At 43.1% G+C, this 15,622-nt stretch overlaps 1 protein-coding gene across 3 annotated transcripts in view; it reads right to left on the bottom strand.

Annotated features, from left to right (window-relative positions):
• Positions 1-1,283: 1,283 nt before the first annotated feature.
• LOC102202762 (protein yippee-like 1) overlaps positions 1,284-15,622 on the bottom strand; it is a 30,472-nt gene continuing 16,133 nt past the window's right edge. For all 3 annotated transcript variants that reach the window (XM_005730526.1, XM_005730527.2, XM_005730529.1), the window contains exons 3-5: positions 9,347-9,390; positions 6,922-7,030; positions 1,284-5,781 (exon numbers count right to left, since the gene is read on the bottom strand). In XM_005730526.1, coding sequence (XP_005730583.1) covers positions 5,692-5,781; positions 6,922-7,030; positions 9,347-9,390 — 243 coding nt within the window. In that variant the 3' untranslated portion in view covers positions 1,284-5,691. The remainder of the gene's footprint in view (positions 5,782-6,921; positions 7,031-9,346; positions 9,391-15,622) is intronic.

Raw genomic sequence — 15,622 nt, 5'->3', positions numbered from 1 at the left:
AAAGCTGAGTTTGATGCTGTCCCAGGCAGATTTACTGTGCGTCCCCCCTGAAAGCATTTCTATCAGGTTGAGGTCTGGACTTTGATAGTGCCAACGCATCAGCTTGAGGTTTTTTCTTTTTCACTTATTCTGTTGCCATGCTTGGCATCATTGTCCTGTTGCATGACTCAGATCAGCCAAACTTTAGCTGTCAGACAGATGAGCTCACATTGATTCTAGGATACTTTGGTACACAGAGGAGTTCATGGTCGACTGCGAAACAAGCCTAAATCATCACCCCTCCACCACCGTGCTGACAGTTTGTGAGGTGTTTGTCCTGATATGCTGATTTGGTTTTCTCCCAAAGTGGTGCTGTGCCTTATGTTAACCTCCTAAGACCCGAACTCTTCCACGGCATGCATTTTTCCTTTCTCTTTGATATTTGGGCTGATTGGGACCTAAAGAATGTAAAAACAAAGAATTACCAGATTTTTTTTTACCTTATTTTTGTTTTTAAGAAAAAAAAAGTGCCACATATGAGGATATTCGTTTAAAATTTTGATAGAACAGTAGCCGTATAACGTCCTCGTAAGTGGATATCAGGCCCTTGTAGAGAAAAATTGAGTATTTTGGTCTAAATAACCCAAAATGTGATGTCCACATATGTGGATGCCAGGTCCTAGGAGGTTAAACATCACCACTTTGGACTCGTCTGTCCCAAAGGCCATTGTTCCAGAAGTCTTTCTTCAGAACTTTTCAAACCTAAGCTATGGTACTATGTCCTTTTTGGAGAAAAGAGGCCTTCCAAACAATCCATAAGAGTTCAAGTTTCTTCTAATTGTAATTTTCACGAGCTTTAACATTTAACAAGCTAACCAAGGCCTGCAGACTCTGAGAGGTGGATTTTTTTTGTATGGTCTGACCTTGGGGTGAATTTGTGGGAACATCGACTCCGGGGGAGATTGTTCTGAAAAACTGTAGAATGATGGACTTCAGTTCCTCGAAAGTGGCAACAGTTGCTTCTCTCATGGCTGATGTTTATGACGTTTATGGAGGGTCATTCTGATTAATGATTAATTAATCAAGTGATTTCATTAGTAGCACTTGGTTGCTTACTCTTTACATTTCAAAATATAAATAATAAAAGTTGCATAATCTTTAGATTGTATATGTTTAAAAATGTAATATACAAAAAGCTGTCTTACTTGCACACATTCAGAAAAAGTTAATGTGCTACGGAAAATGGCATATGAAATTTAAAATGTAAAAATAATGACACCTTCTGACAAACAGACTTAATGCCATTGAAAATTTTATTGTGATATCTGATAGTTTACATTAGAGTGAAAACAGACATGTGACATGGCTTTAATAAGACAGAATGCAAAGCAATGTAGTCAAATAAAAAGCAGAATATTTGCTTTTAAATTTAGGAAGAAAGAAAAACAAAAAACAGGCACGACATCATAAATACAACATGCTTTTAGACCTCAAACTGTAGTTTAACAGTCCTAAGAAAAGAACTTGTACAGTCTTTTCCCCGTATACCCATCTAGCCTTTGATCAACATCCTGTTTAGACAGTAACAGAGCGCAAAAAGTAGGTAGCCAGTGCCACGATAACAACAGAACAACAATAAAAAGTAAACAGTTTTCAGCAGCAAATATCTACATTTTTCATCCAGGCTGCTTTGACGCTGTATTTCAGAGAATCAAAACATTCTACAGAAAGACAATGTCATAGGTGACAGGTTTTCTACTCTTTGATTTTGGTATCGCAGTCGAATCTCCAGGGGCCCATCGACCGTGGCCCCTGGCTTCGTTCCTGCCCGCTGACACATGACACTGATGCATTCGATAGAGCCTGGGTCTTTATTTGGTACGCACTGGCGGTGACACTGGCAGCTGCTTTTTGTTGGTTCAATTTTGACTGACTTATCGAAGGGAAGAGTACAGAGGCTCTGCAGTCGGGTCGCTCCCAGAAACTGCTGCTGCTGCCATGTGGAGGTCCTCAAGAGAAACTGGCTGTGTGCATGTAGCAGAGGGAAATCGTACAACTGTGTGTGTGCATTCAGTAATGATTCAGGTAGACACAAACAGTCCTGTTAGGTAGATTTCTTTCCAAATTTTGCTACCGGTGCTGGTCTTGTGAGACTGAGTGTGTGGAAAGTTCACAGAGGTAAACCAACCTAAAGGCAGGGGCTGTGGCATTGTTATGTTAATGCAATCAGACTTTGCTGTTTTAATAAAAGCTCATCATAGTTCAGGAGCTGCAACCTTCGAGCATCTAACGATCTAATGTTTGTAGCTTTAAACTGACCAAATCTCACGACATGTGGAAGAAGACATGGCTTTAATGCAATGACTGTTTGATCCGATGGCCTTCCAGTCTGTAGTTTTCCAGCTTGTTACCAGGAAATGGAAAGACAAGCTAGTTCTGGCTGAAGGACCTCAAATCTTTCACATCATCTTTCAATACTTTAGAATTTGGACTCAAAAACAGGCCATTAAAAGTTTGATACGACATCTGCAAAGAAGTTTGTTGCACCTCTGAGCACACGCCCAAACGATGCTACGGGGTTAACTCTTGCAGCTGCGCTCAACACTCTATGCATTAAGTTGTTGGACAGACCTGCAAATTCTTGCCTGCGTTTGACAGGCCCTGCGTGTCCTGCAAAACATCGAAAGGATGCAGCACCAGAACTGAGATGTGACTAAAACAGGCTATTATCATCAAAACAAGCCATTCGATCAAATAGATAAGGGGAGTAACAGTTCACTTTTACACAAAAAAAGAAAAACACCACGAGAATGAATACGTTCAAAAAATACAATCAGATATTCACAGTCAGTGTTGCCGCAAACTAACGACCTCCGACATAGCTGCCACAGGGTGCATTTCTACACCTGAAAGCCCTCAGCACAGGAGACACTGACTGTGGTGGCCAAAGGGTCTTGGTAAAGGCTCTCCCTGCGACATGGTGGGAGATTCCAGCTCGCCCTCAACGTCTACATGGCTCAGCAGAGACCTAAACACCGGCCCTCTAACGGGCTCTTACCACACCAGCTAAATAAACAAGCTAACAGAAAAAAAAAGCAAACAAACCAAACGGGGGATAAATCACTTCCAAACAAACTAACCTGGCTGTCAACCTCGCAGATCAGCGGGCGAGACAGCGAAACCAAACAGCTGTGAAAGGGAAGAAAAAAAACACACCAGGAAAACTCAAAAAGGAAAGAGGGGAAAACTGAGGAAGAGAAGGTAAACATTCGCTTTGGTGTGCAGGCATGCATGTGGATTAACACACATGCATGTATGCGCACACGCCAGACACCACACAGCCAGAGGTACGGTGAACAAAAGTGCTTCAAGTAGGGGAAGTAAAAGAACTAACCCAGTAGAAATACGTATAAAACCTTAAATATGTTACTTTATGTACAAAAACTGTAACACGGGCCAATATCTTAGCTGTTTATGTATTTATATTTCAAGTAGGTATCACTGCTAACTATCAAGGGTTTGCATTGTCATAGTTTTAGGTTAAAAGGTCGTGTGATCTGACTGACCTTGCCGGCAAAGTAATCAATCACTGCTGATTTTTTTTTAATTTTTTAATTTTTTTTAAATCTCTCCCATCGTGTCCCACCCTGCCCACACCATCACCTGCTGCCATCTTTTTTATCCCTCTGATTAAAAAGTCCAACAAGTCCCGGGCAACCTCTTCCTCCTCTTTGCTTTACTCTGAGAAATAATATACTGAATATCCATCTGTTTTTGCACCTTTAAATCTGAACGTAGAAAATATATGTGTGTATATATACCAAGTCTCTGTTATCCATAGAGCTCTGAGGATTTTGGTGAAAAATGTTATTTCGAGGGCTACTTCTTTGAACCAGGAAGGGGGCGAAGGGAAGGGGAAGACACATCGGTTCACATGAAAGTTTTCAGAGTTATGCACTGCACAACAGAAGGAAAAAGAAAAGAAAACAAGTAGAGGGAGGCCGTTCGTGTTTTGAAGAGGCACAAGATTCATACGGCTTGGAGGCAAATCACAGATGCTGTCCACAAAGAGACGATTCATACGCTCCGAGAGAGAGAGAAGGACGTAAAGTGCAAAAGATCTAGAAGAACGGGGCGAAGCGGCGGGATTTCCAGGATAGCAGCAAAAAATTGGAAACTACTTTGTGGTGTGGAAGAAGTGAGAGGAAACCCGGAATTTAAACAAAATGACACCAAATTTCCTCAAAGTATCTAACAGGCAGCTGCTAAGCATACCAGAGTCGACAAAGCCCTGCTGCTCCAGCTTCCTTTCCATCTCCAACAATCTGTCGTTCATCTGTGAGAAGGCCATTGGGAAACGAGAGCGAACAAACATTTTGCCTCCAAACCGCGATGGACCAAACGCCTCTGCAAAGTGCAAACGAAGTCGTTCAAGTATGCCACTGTATAATGCATGACCACACACACAAAATGCATATATACACACAGTAATATGCATATATACATATGTGCGTGACAGCAAATATATATATATAGAAACCATGTTCCAATATCGACGTACTACGAACATTTTCATAGTATTTATGGTTATGTAATCATAGTATGTGTATTTATATTCATATGTAAGTGTGTCTCTTATTGTTTCATTACCAGACAATGGGATAATACACTCTGTCATCGTGTTTTATGATGTGTGGGCACTGATGGAAGGATCCCCAGTCTAATAACCATTTCTGCTCCTTTTTCGTCTTTCACTCGTGGTACTGCTGCAAACTGGGACCAGCCACAATCGCAATTAGCCAAACACTACAAATATGTATCTATAGATCTATGTATACGTATATATATACCCATTTATGTCAAACGAATACTAGGTGCTGCTTTCAATGCTTTTGGGTGCTGAAAAGTACCAGAAAGAGGGAAAAAGAAAGTCGAAAAAAAGGGTAAAAACAGAAAAATATCAGGTATAAAATTCCACAATACTGCAAACTCATTCTTTGCCTCTTTAAAAAAGAAAAAAAGAAAGAAAGCAAGATGCTGCTACATATTTGCAACTACGATAAACTCCCTTTCCCCCTCTGCTCCTCACCCATCCCTGATTACTCATTTGGACATTAGCAAAGAAAAGCATGCTCAGCTAGAGGCAGAGATACACCAAGCCGACAAAATGAATAAACACAGACTTGACAGGGAAATAAAATATAATGCTAACCAGTAACATCCATCGGCTGCCAAACCAAATCTTTACCAAACCCGACGTTAAAACTGAAGCAAATAACATTAAAATAACCATCAAGAAAAGAAAGAAACGTCCTCTCGGTGAAGTCTCTCTCTTCCTTCGCATAGTGGTCGACACGTCACCACAATCACTTGTAAGCGTGTTTCGGTGGGGCGGCGGCGGGTTGAGAGTGGGCGGGGTCGATCCCAAAAGCTCTGGGGAAGTAACGGCGGGACTCACATGACGTCATTTTTCAACGAGTCGCTCCACTCGGCGGTCGCCGTTTGTTCATTTTCACAATGAGCAGGTGGGTGCGTGTGCACGTGGAGAAGGCGGGAAGGTGGAGGTGTTTGATTTTTTTAACTGTTAGGAAAGTGTGGGGGCTGGTGGAGGGAGGGCCGGACGAGCGCCCTCCCCCTGTAGTTCGATAAAGAGCATTCCCAGGTCAGAAAAACAACAACAAAAACAAGAAAAACAAACGGAGAGGCGGAGCGTCACTCCCACCCGTTGTCCTTGATCATGTGAGCCAGCTCGATGATGAACTTTCCCTCTTTGTACTTTTGACTGCTTTCAAACGCGTGCTCCTGTTAAAAGAGGAAAAACATCAGAGAATCAGGAAAAAGAAAAACACATTATCAAACAAAACGAGTGACAGTGGGAATACAAGTGGAAAAAGAGCAATAAACAGCTGCGCTTCATATCTCAGTGGCTCATCTGTGCTCACTTTACTTTTCTCCTATATCGGTGCATCTTTGTAACCATCACCGGTGCATCATATAGACTAACGTGCTCTGCAGGGACTGCTGATGTAAATTAGCAGCTTTGCTAAAATCTGGCACGCTTACATCTTCCGTTTTTTTTTTTTTTTAATTGTTTTTAAAACCCCCCAAAAGGACAGAAAGACTGGCGACTTTGTCCCAGCCCTTTTTTATATGGAGAACATGGGAAGCGTAGAGGCAGCATTCAAGCATCCAAGATGAACACATTGATGTAGCACTATCACCATCTATCACATCACCGTCAGAGAACAGCAGGGCTTTGAGAGACGCAGAGAGAAATATGAGAAATATTTCCTCCGGTGTCCAAATCGCTTCGTTCAAAGGTCTAAACTTCCAGACCGGCAGTGCATCTCGGTAAGTGCTGTATGATTTCCGGCATATGTCCCGGCCCTGCTGAGCTCCGGGAGACTCGTGCGAGTCTGCTTCTGTGAATATTTGCTCAGCCTGGTTTGCCTTGTAAACCAGCCCTGCTCTGCTTTGCTTGCAGGGCTTTTCGGAGAATCTCTAATTGTTTTTGTCACTGAAGCAGCAGCTTTAAGTGAGTCCCTGTCTTTATACCGTGTTCAGTTATTTTACACCCTTCTATACTCTTTTCACACAATTACCAGGACAAGCCTCTTCAAAACGGCCTGACATTTAATCACTGTAGACTCTCAGAGGTACCAGCCTGGCTGTCTGCAGCCAACCTTTCGGCACTGTAATTATCTTGCACACTTGGATACCACAGAGTGTTCAATCTCTGAGCCCAAACAAAAACCTGAGTATTTAAAAAAAGAAAAAGTGTCACAGTTTCTTTAATGAGAGCAACCTCGTTCTTCTGACCTGTAACAGCATAATGTGTTCTCTCAGAAACTAGAAAAACCACACAGATGCAAAACAACAAAGCAGCAGCCTTAAGTGATCCATCAAGACAGACGGGGAAAGTTGAAATAGCAAATTACTTACATATTTCCAGCCAAGGGTGGTTTTACAGTTTTCACAGTAGATATCAGCCACAGCATGTAAACCTGTGAGGAGAACCCGCTCCTCTGCTGGCCCGCAGCCGACATTCACCCTGTAAGGAAGGCAGGGAGATCAGGAAAGGTCACAAGGGTCAAGGAAATTAAAGCAGAGCATAAATAGAGGCCCTGTGATTAAATATGGTAAATGGCCTGTATTTGTACAGCGCTTTACACTACATTCAGTCATCCACCCATTCACACACTGGTGATGGCAAGCCACAGCTGCCCTGGGGCGCCACCGGGCCCTCTGACCACCACCAGTAGGCAACGGGTGAAGTGTCTTGCCCAAGGACACAACGACCGAGACTGTCCGAGCCGGGGCTCGAACCGGCAACCTTCCAGTTACAAGACGAACTGCCAACTCTTGAGCCACGATCGCGCCTAAATCTACCTAAACCATTTTGTATAGACCGAATCTTATTTTCTTGCAGAAAGTTTCAGGAGTGAAAGCAAAGCAAAGATAAACGTGTTAAGAATGACTCGACGCTGACACTTTGCTCTTAGTTTGCCCCCAAAATCTTTGTTGTGTTGTTAAATCCTCTGCTTTAAATTTACCAGGTAGGGACACATCAGCTCTACAGACGTCAGCCTTTCCTTGAAAATACCACGAACCTTGGCGTCTTACTTAATTTGCTGACGAACTGGTATTGCCGCGCAGAGGTGCAGCAACCTGTGACGGTGTGAGAATATGTAAACATTCACGTCTACCTCGGCTGACCCGTACTGTCAGCGAGCTGCACGCTTGGATTTGTTGGCAGATGTAGACACAAGAAAGAAAATTCTGCACGAAAGCGCCTGATGCTCAGCCTCATGAGGAGAAAGGCAGACACGTCTGATAACTCACAGCAAAACAATCCAGGCAGACTGACTGGACTGCTTTTTGTGGTGAACTGGCCCTTTAAAAACGCTGCGCTGCAGAGAAGTTTGAGTGGCGTTTTAATTAAACGAACACGTCATGAGAAACACACTCCTTTTGAAATTATTATATGTAACCAAGCAACCGGTAGATGTCTGCAAACCTTTAGTTTTTTCCCTCCACCACAAATGTTTCTGTTTTTCAGCCTAAATGTCTTTTTACCTGCAGCGCACCATAAGCTTTGTCTCAGGGGTTCGGTTGCTTTCACATTGTTCGGAATCATTTATTCAGACGCCCGTAGACTGCTTCTCTCATTCGATTCATTGTGACAGGTGAAACAATGTAATTCAGAGTCGGGTGGCACGAAGCTGCTGAAAAGCAACACTGTCTCAAAATGTCTCGGGGCTCTGGGGGGCAGAGAGGGGGGCGGCTTCTGCGCGGTTCATTAAGACTGAGAGCAGAGTCCCAAAAACCAACCAACCAAGAAATAGACCGGTAAAACTTGCTCTCAGGTTCAAAGAGATGAATGCTAACCAGCTTTTTCTGCAGCACGGACTGAAACTCTGAAAGAATGGAAGTTCGTCCTGTGTTCACCGGTAAGAAATGATTTGTTTGTTTCCAGGTCAAATGATAAATTAATGACTGGACTCATTAAAACATGATTAGAAATAGTGCAAAAGCTGAACTGGTCATGTGTGTGATCTAAACTGAAAACTACAATTATTTTGACATCGTTTGACCTGAAAAACACCAAATAAATCAGCGCTTGCTGGGCTTGGCTGCTGCAAACTGGAACCAGACTGTTTCTGAGTCACTATGGTGCCAGAAATCTGCAGTTCCTTTGAGTGTTTGTAGTTAAATTTTCTGGCATGCAATATCATTTTATGAACCCACAGAGGCCACCTAAAGGAGGTGTTTGTAAGCCAACTGTGGTGCAGTCTGCATGCATGACAGATCCATGCTCCGAGAGCATGAAAATTTATGTGCATCTCATGCTAACAGCTCTGGCTGCAGCAGTGCACTGATAAGATGCAGGTGTACAAAGAAGCATCCCGGCACAACATTTCCTCCTATGAACCCTCATCACTGGAATGTGTGCATCTATGAGGACATGGGGGTGGGAACTATTAATTAAAGGATGGGTTGCTTTAAGTGTGCTTTTCCTGAACAGTGATTATGTGCGTGCATAAAGCATGTGCTGAGTAGAACTTATCAAAATAACTGTAAATGGCTACTCCGACAAATTCTGCAGAAGTGAACGGGGTTAGTGGAGGTGATCGTTCCTCTTTCACTTCTAAATTTTGGCCTGTGCAGTTAAGAAGAAAGTGCTTTCAACATTTGATCAGCTAACATGGTGTTTCAACTGATGAAAGTGGCAAATGTTGAAAGCAAAGTGGAGTGAAAGAAGAATTCAGATAACTGAACTGTGTTTTAAAGCCAAACTAAGCTATAGGTCAGACTGCTTATATGAGAAACAAGGAAGGTGAGCTGGAGGTGTGAGAGTCATACTTACACTGAATTAAACAGATAGGCTCTTCCTTGACTGCCTTGAAATGACTGAAACCAGAGAGAGAGAGAAAAAGACATCATGTAAGTTGACATTAAAGAGCTGCGCCGCACCGCTGAGTTCAAGAATGTCAGCATCTGACGCCCCGGGGTGCTTCTCCCCCCTCGACTGCTGTGCATTCTTGTTCTTCCACCTTATCAACAGTCCTGCACAAGTTTGGCTGCAGGTAAGGAATAAAATGAGGCTCAAAAATGCAGAAGCCTGAGCAGATAAACAACACAGACAGGTCTATGAATAATGTGGACGTGAGAGCAGTAAAAACATTAGACCACATAAACAACAACTCAGTATTCACAAACTTCAGTTTCTGCTAAGTACTGCATGGACAGTCATGTAAGAAGAGGTCAATACTCTACTCAAAAGTAGAGTATTAAAGTACAAGTAGGGCTATGAGGAAACAGATGAAAGTTTGTTTTGAATATATGGATCATATAAAATCAAGGTAAAAATCTAATGAGTCACATTTTTACAGTTTTTCCATCTGCAATCTCAACATTTCGAGCTCCACTGTTGACATGCAGCTCCAGGTATCCAGTGCATCTGCTGAACAACAAAGCAGCTTTCACAGCAGCTGATAGAAGACCGATGTCTGAGGAATGCTGCAGTTTAACAGGGATTCACACACCCGCACACACACGCACACACACAGCTAATAATAACTACTTTAATCATCGTCATCACCCCCAAAATGAGCTGAAAACCCTGCATCAGTTTTATTAAACGCACCCCGTGGAGTTTTCTCGTTAGACAGGAACTGTTATGTTTACATCCCTGAAAATAGCATAAGCAGGGATTCCTTGAGGCAAATCAAACACAGCCTTCCTTATGAGGCTGGAATTAAAAATGTCTCTGCAGAGAAGGATGATGTGAGTAACCGGGGGTCCTATGTGTTCATGGTAAATGGTAAATGGCCTGTATTTGTATAGCGCTTTACATGCTGCTGCAAACAAAAGAAACTTTGAGTCAAGTACTCAAATAACATTTTTGGGGTGTTTCAGTCTTCATTTACAGAAATGATGAGAACAAACCAATGACAGCGGCAGGTTTTGTCTGAGAGTAGCACAGATGAGCCAGCTGAGCTGCTTACAGGGAGAAAGTGAAGCAAACAAGAAAGTGCCTTAAACTTGCAGTCATTCAAATGTCCAGCAGGGTTGATTCCTATTGTTGCAAAGATGTCTGGTTGTATAGTAATCTATGGGAAAACGGGCCTGTTTCTCACTTCCTCCATGAGCTCAGTAAATACTTTCCAGATTACTTTATCGGCTCAATCACTAGTTCCATGTTGCATTTAATATAACATCGTGTTCATTTAGTAAATCATGGTTCCCATTATTGTCGAGGCAGATAAAGCTTGCTATGCCTTACCTGTGGGAAGTGGGACTATCACAGACAGAACTACCCAGGTTCATATTATATCGGCATGACACGTTTAGCCGCTAGCAGATGTGAGTCTGCTAGCATCTGCCAAAAATAAACCAAAGACACAATTAAAGAGAATTTTACATTGATAATTCAAAATTAATACTTTACAGTAGTATGCTACAGATCAGGAGTTGGTTTAAAATAGAGACACAATCTTAAAAAGAATAAAAAGCAAACCCACAATGTTTAAAGTTAACGCACATAGTGCACATGTTACTGCATTTCCACACAGAGCCACTAGAGGTCGCTTAAACTTAAAATCTGACTATAGGTCCTAAGAAGACGCTTGCACAAACAACTTATGGTAGTGTCGCTCCAGCAGGTCACTGAGGGACAGCCGACGCCTGCTGCTGACCGGGAGGGAGTTCTTTCTCCCCACAGTCACCAAGTTTGTTTACAGGGGAGTGGCCAATTGTTGGGGCTGTTTCAGTAATACTGGAGGGTACACTCACTCACATATGTAGTCCTGATCGCTGTTGGAGGTAATAAAAAGAAAACTGGCTTTTTTTACGATCCTGCTATTTGCCTGCCATTAAACATACACACGACTGTTCTGTAAAATGTCAACAGAGCGCAGTAAAGCCGTCACAGTGAGCGACAACAGAGCCTGCCAGGCTTCCATCCTCTGGTCCCGTCATCCCAGGCTGGGCGACAGGCCTCGATCGGCTTTGCTTTTTCCATTGCAAATGAGTGTGGCAGATACATTTGTTGTTGCGGTTGAGGGCGCTGAGCTAATACCGCCTAATAGGAGCACCAGCTGCCTCCTTCACTGACCACAGCCACAACCAGCACTGAGGCCCGGGGGACATCTTTAACTGCCCAGCATCTGTCCAAACCGGCAAAGTTTCATTTCAGACGTCAGCAGTTCGTCCCAGCAACAAATTTGAGGTGCAAAAAAAGGAAACCCTTCTCTCTGCAGAACTCTTACTGTCACATCCTTAACTTTGGTGTTTGTGTTTGAAGGGAAATCTATGCACACATGCAGTCCAGCGCCACAAGACATGCGACCTTTAGCTGCGAGAGGGAACTGGGTCGGTCCCCGTGGAGTTAACAACAAGTCCTCGGCAGCGTTTAGGCCAGAGAGGGTGGCGGGTTACTCTGTCATATCTGTGCTGCTCTGTGGCTCGCCATCAGCTGAACAACTGGCAAAAGGCTCCATCTCTTGCTGCCCTTATCTGTTTCCCACAGTCTATTTTTACTTTGCTTGTGTTTTTTTCTCGAGCTGCTGCAACATTCACTAAAACATTAGCAACAGAAAATCCTACAAGATTAAAAAGAAAAAAGAGAGAAAGAAATTCGGATAGTAGCTTTGGGAGACAGGCGGCAACCCGAGCGTCCTCCAGCCTACCAGCAGTCCAGCTAGACATCCCAGGGACTGCTCTGTTGACTGTTTAACCATGCAGCAAGAATCAGATACCAGCTGGAAATATTCACACAGCTTGTTTTTTTGCTGCTTAATAAAACATGACAAAAACTGGAGTGTGGTTACCAAGCTCATTTCTTTAAGCTGCTGCAATCACACTTGTTTTAAAACGCTTGTTCCCAAGAAATAAATTCTACAAAGCAAATCTCAAAATCCCTGAATATCCTGTTGACCACATGGGACTAAAGGGAACAAGACCTCGCACACAGAAATCTTCTCCTTCAGCCAAACACACGATACACAAATCCACCGTGAGAGCAGTGAGTGTGCCGTGTCACCGGCGTGTCTTCTTAAAATGACGCCATAAAAATGAAAGAGAAGCTGTGAAACAAACACTTGTGTTTAAAAAAAAGGAAAGAAAAGAGATTAACTCAGAGCTCTTATAACAAACACGCTGAGGTCAACTTTTACCATCTGTTTTAACAGATGTTGGCTGTTGCAGGTGAAGCTCAGCTCCAACTTAATCTTCTTAAATCCCAAGGCTCTGTATAAATTCAGTTAGAGGACAGCGTTTGTAAGGAAAGTAGATCTGGTGTTTGTAGAGTTTGTGTTGGCTTCTGTTTTATTATAAGTCCTGTAGCGTTCACTCACAGATATGCTCCGACGGGACATATCAGAGCTTATGTGAAACTTCAACATGAACTAATGAGACGCAGTTTGAACTTGATTATAGAAGAAATTGTCCTTTTCATGTCATCCCTCCAAACCTCAGTTTTCTTATTTGAAACTGCAGTTTTTGGTTTACTTGCTGCTTTGAGTCTCTGTGTTGTTGCATTACCCAAACCCGCCTGTGAACCTTGCTAAACTTTTGCATTCATTGGTTCAAAAGCAGCGCTGAACCACGATGATTCCTCCGCCGTGCTGCAGAGTCGGGACGAGGCTTTAAAACCTTTATCTCATCTTTCCTGAAATGTTGTGGCTCATCCAAATATTTGAGACACACTCCAGTGTTCCCACTCAACGTTTTCCTGCGAGTGGACGCATTTAAAGTTTTAGTCCTTTTTCCATGTTGCACTCTTGGCGTGATCATTACAGGATATCTGGTCATCTAAAGGTTTGTGATCCTCTTAGAGGCATCCAGTTTTGTTTGCCTCTCTTAATATGGCGTTCTTTCTTCCCACTGTCACCAAGTGTTTGCAGTTTGCAGGTATGGGATTGTTGAATCATTGGGGCTTTCTCTCTCCATGAGATCGTTTTTGTTGTGAAGTGATGCCATTAAAATAAAACTGAAATGGTCTGTAACCCACAGGTGCGATGGATGTACTGTAGGTGAGGACTTTTGTCTATAACTGAGACAATCACCGCTAAACATCACCGCTGATGTTGCTGCGAAAAGGTTCAACAAAACCTTCCTGGTCAAATGGAGTTTTTTTTTTTTTAACGAAGAGAGAAAGAAGAGCAATATTAAACTGACTTCTCTGTCACAGGCAAACTTCCAGTTAGAGATGGTTTAAAAAAGAAAGACGAAAAAAGGAGCTGCGTCTGTTAATGGTGAGAAATGAAAAGTGCGATCAATCCATTAGAGGGACTTCCATCAGCCCGATGGGTGGGACGAGGCCAAGGTGCTGAATGAGACACTCAGCCTCCTCGTCAGTATTCGGGCGGCATCCTCCCGCTCCAGGACCACGTTCACACTGCAGGCCTTCACGCTCTGCTCTTAACCGCTGCTCTGATTTCAGGATGCCGTATCGCTATCTGTAACCCGCATCTGATAAAAATATGAAGCGACAGCGATGCTGAAAAGAAGCTGCGTGCTCAGGATGACAACAACAACACGTGTCCGATCAGATTTTGTGCCTGCGCGTCTTGTGTTCAGCGTGTTTGGGTTGAAGGTGTTGACTGAAATTAAACCGTGTCATTGATTGTCTAGCTGCCCTTCATGTTAACAAATCAGTGACAAAAACAGACCATAGAATCAGAGCTTAGGAACTGTAACAAGTCAGGCCTGGATATCGGCACAGTTTTAGCCTCAACTCAATCAGAACAGTGAGAAATATATTTAAAAAGTGGTCTGCTGTAATATAAATATAAAATAGATATATATCCTACAGCAACAATCTAGCATCATTTCCAGAGGAACGTGTTTGCTGGCAAACTTAAAATCCAGCTTAAATATGTTTATTTACTTTGCATGCTTTGCTGCAGCAGTTTGCAGGTATCAGCCCAGGAAGTAAACAGACATAAAATATTATAAATATTGCATTTGTTTCATTAATTCCTCTTTTAATTGATAAACAGCCGTACAAGTGATTTAAATGCATCATCAGTGTTCTATGAAACATATAATCTGCACATTAACTGATGCTGATGCTGCCTCAAACATTTTCATCAGGTTTCCACCATAAAAAACATAAATCACCATCTCCACTCAGCGCTGGGGTAATAAACATATTTCGTTTAGTGGCTGAAGCGGGAGGGGGAGGCCACTGTGCCTGCCATACTTCCTTCTGGTCCATGTGCTCAGGTTAATCCTCTCTTTCAGGCTGCTCCATCTGCATCTTCCCTCGCTGCCTGGCATGCCTCGAAGACTCTGTGCACAAGCTCTGTAACGAAACATTTTTCCCCCACTCTTCTTTTTTATACCTGACTCAGGGGATTTCCAGCACTCAGGCTGCAGCGATGGAGAGAAATCTGTCAGAACCTGCAGATCTCCTCCAACACTTCCCTTTGTGTTTTTGTTTTTAAACAGGGCTCAGGAACTACTTTCTCCTCTGCTTAGACCACGTACAATGAAAAAACCCCACATAACGCACTACCGGTGCGAGATACTTTCACATGAGATGAAAATCAAACATGGACAAGGCGAGCGGTCCTTGGCACCATGCAGTGGAAAACACCAGACTACGGTGTCATCTTCTCCTGAGTAACATAATCGGCTTAGAAGGCTCGATGCTGAGGTCCAGCGATGCCGCCTTGGACTGAACACACACATGGCAGCGAGGTGTGGCGCAGAATGAGGAGTTTATTAATAGATCAGTGTGAGGTACGGTCAACAATCAATATCAAGATATTAAGAATGATTTCCAGATGGATGTTTTCACGGTACGATGCATTTGTGTGAAATCAGACATTAAAATGCACGTTCATGTTTTTTATCCATCTACAAAGATCACAACCGGGTCAAAGACTAAACCGTAAACAACGACGCTTCCACATAAAGCGGAGCGAGAAACACCAATCAGAGTGCTGCGATGAGAACATTCGGAGGGGTCCTGATGTGATCTAACGACACTTGAAATGAATTTTTGGAAACGTATTAAACGGTCACATCCGTCAGCGCTCTGCTCCCTGACGTCACCGTCGTAAGCTGGGCCTGAGAACGGGAGGCCTGCGGGTCGAGTCACTCCCAGGTTTCAAAGCTTTTTCGTTATTTTGAA

Source organism: Pundamilia nyererei, unplaced genomic scaffold (assembly GCF_000239375.1).
Source record: "Pundamilia nyererei isolate P.nyererei 1_Seehausen unplaced genomic scaffold, PunNye1.0 scaffold00038, whole genome shotgun sequence".
NCBI classification, from domain to species: Eukaryota; Metazoa; Chordata; class Actinopteri; order Cichliformes; family Cichlidae; genus Pundamilia; species Pundamilia nyererei.
The sequence above is the reverse complement of the archived record's forward strand: the minus strand, read 5'-3'. Positions and strand labels throughout refer to the sequence as shown.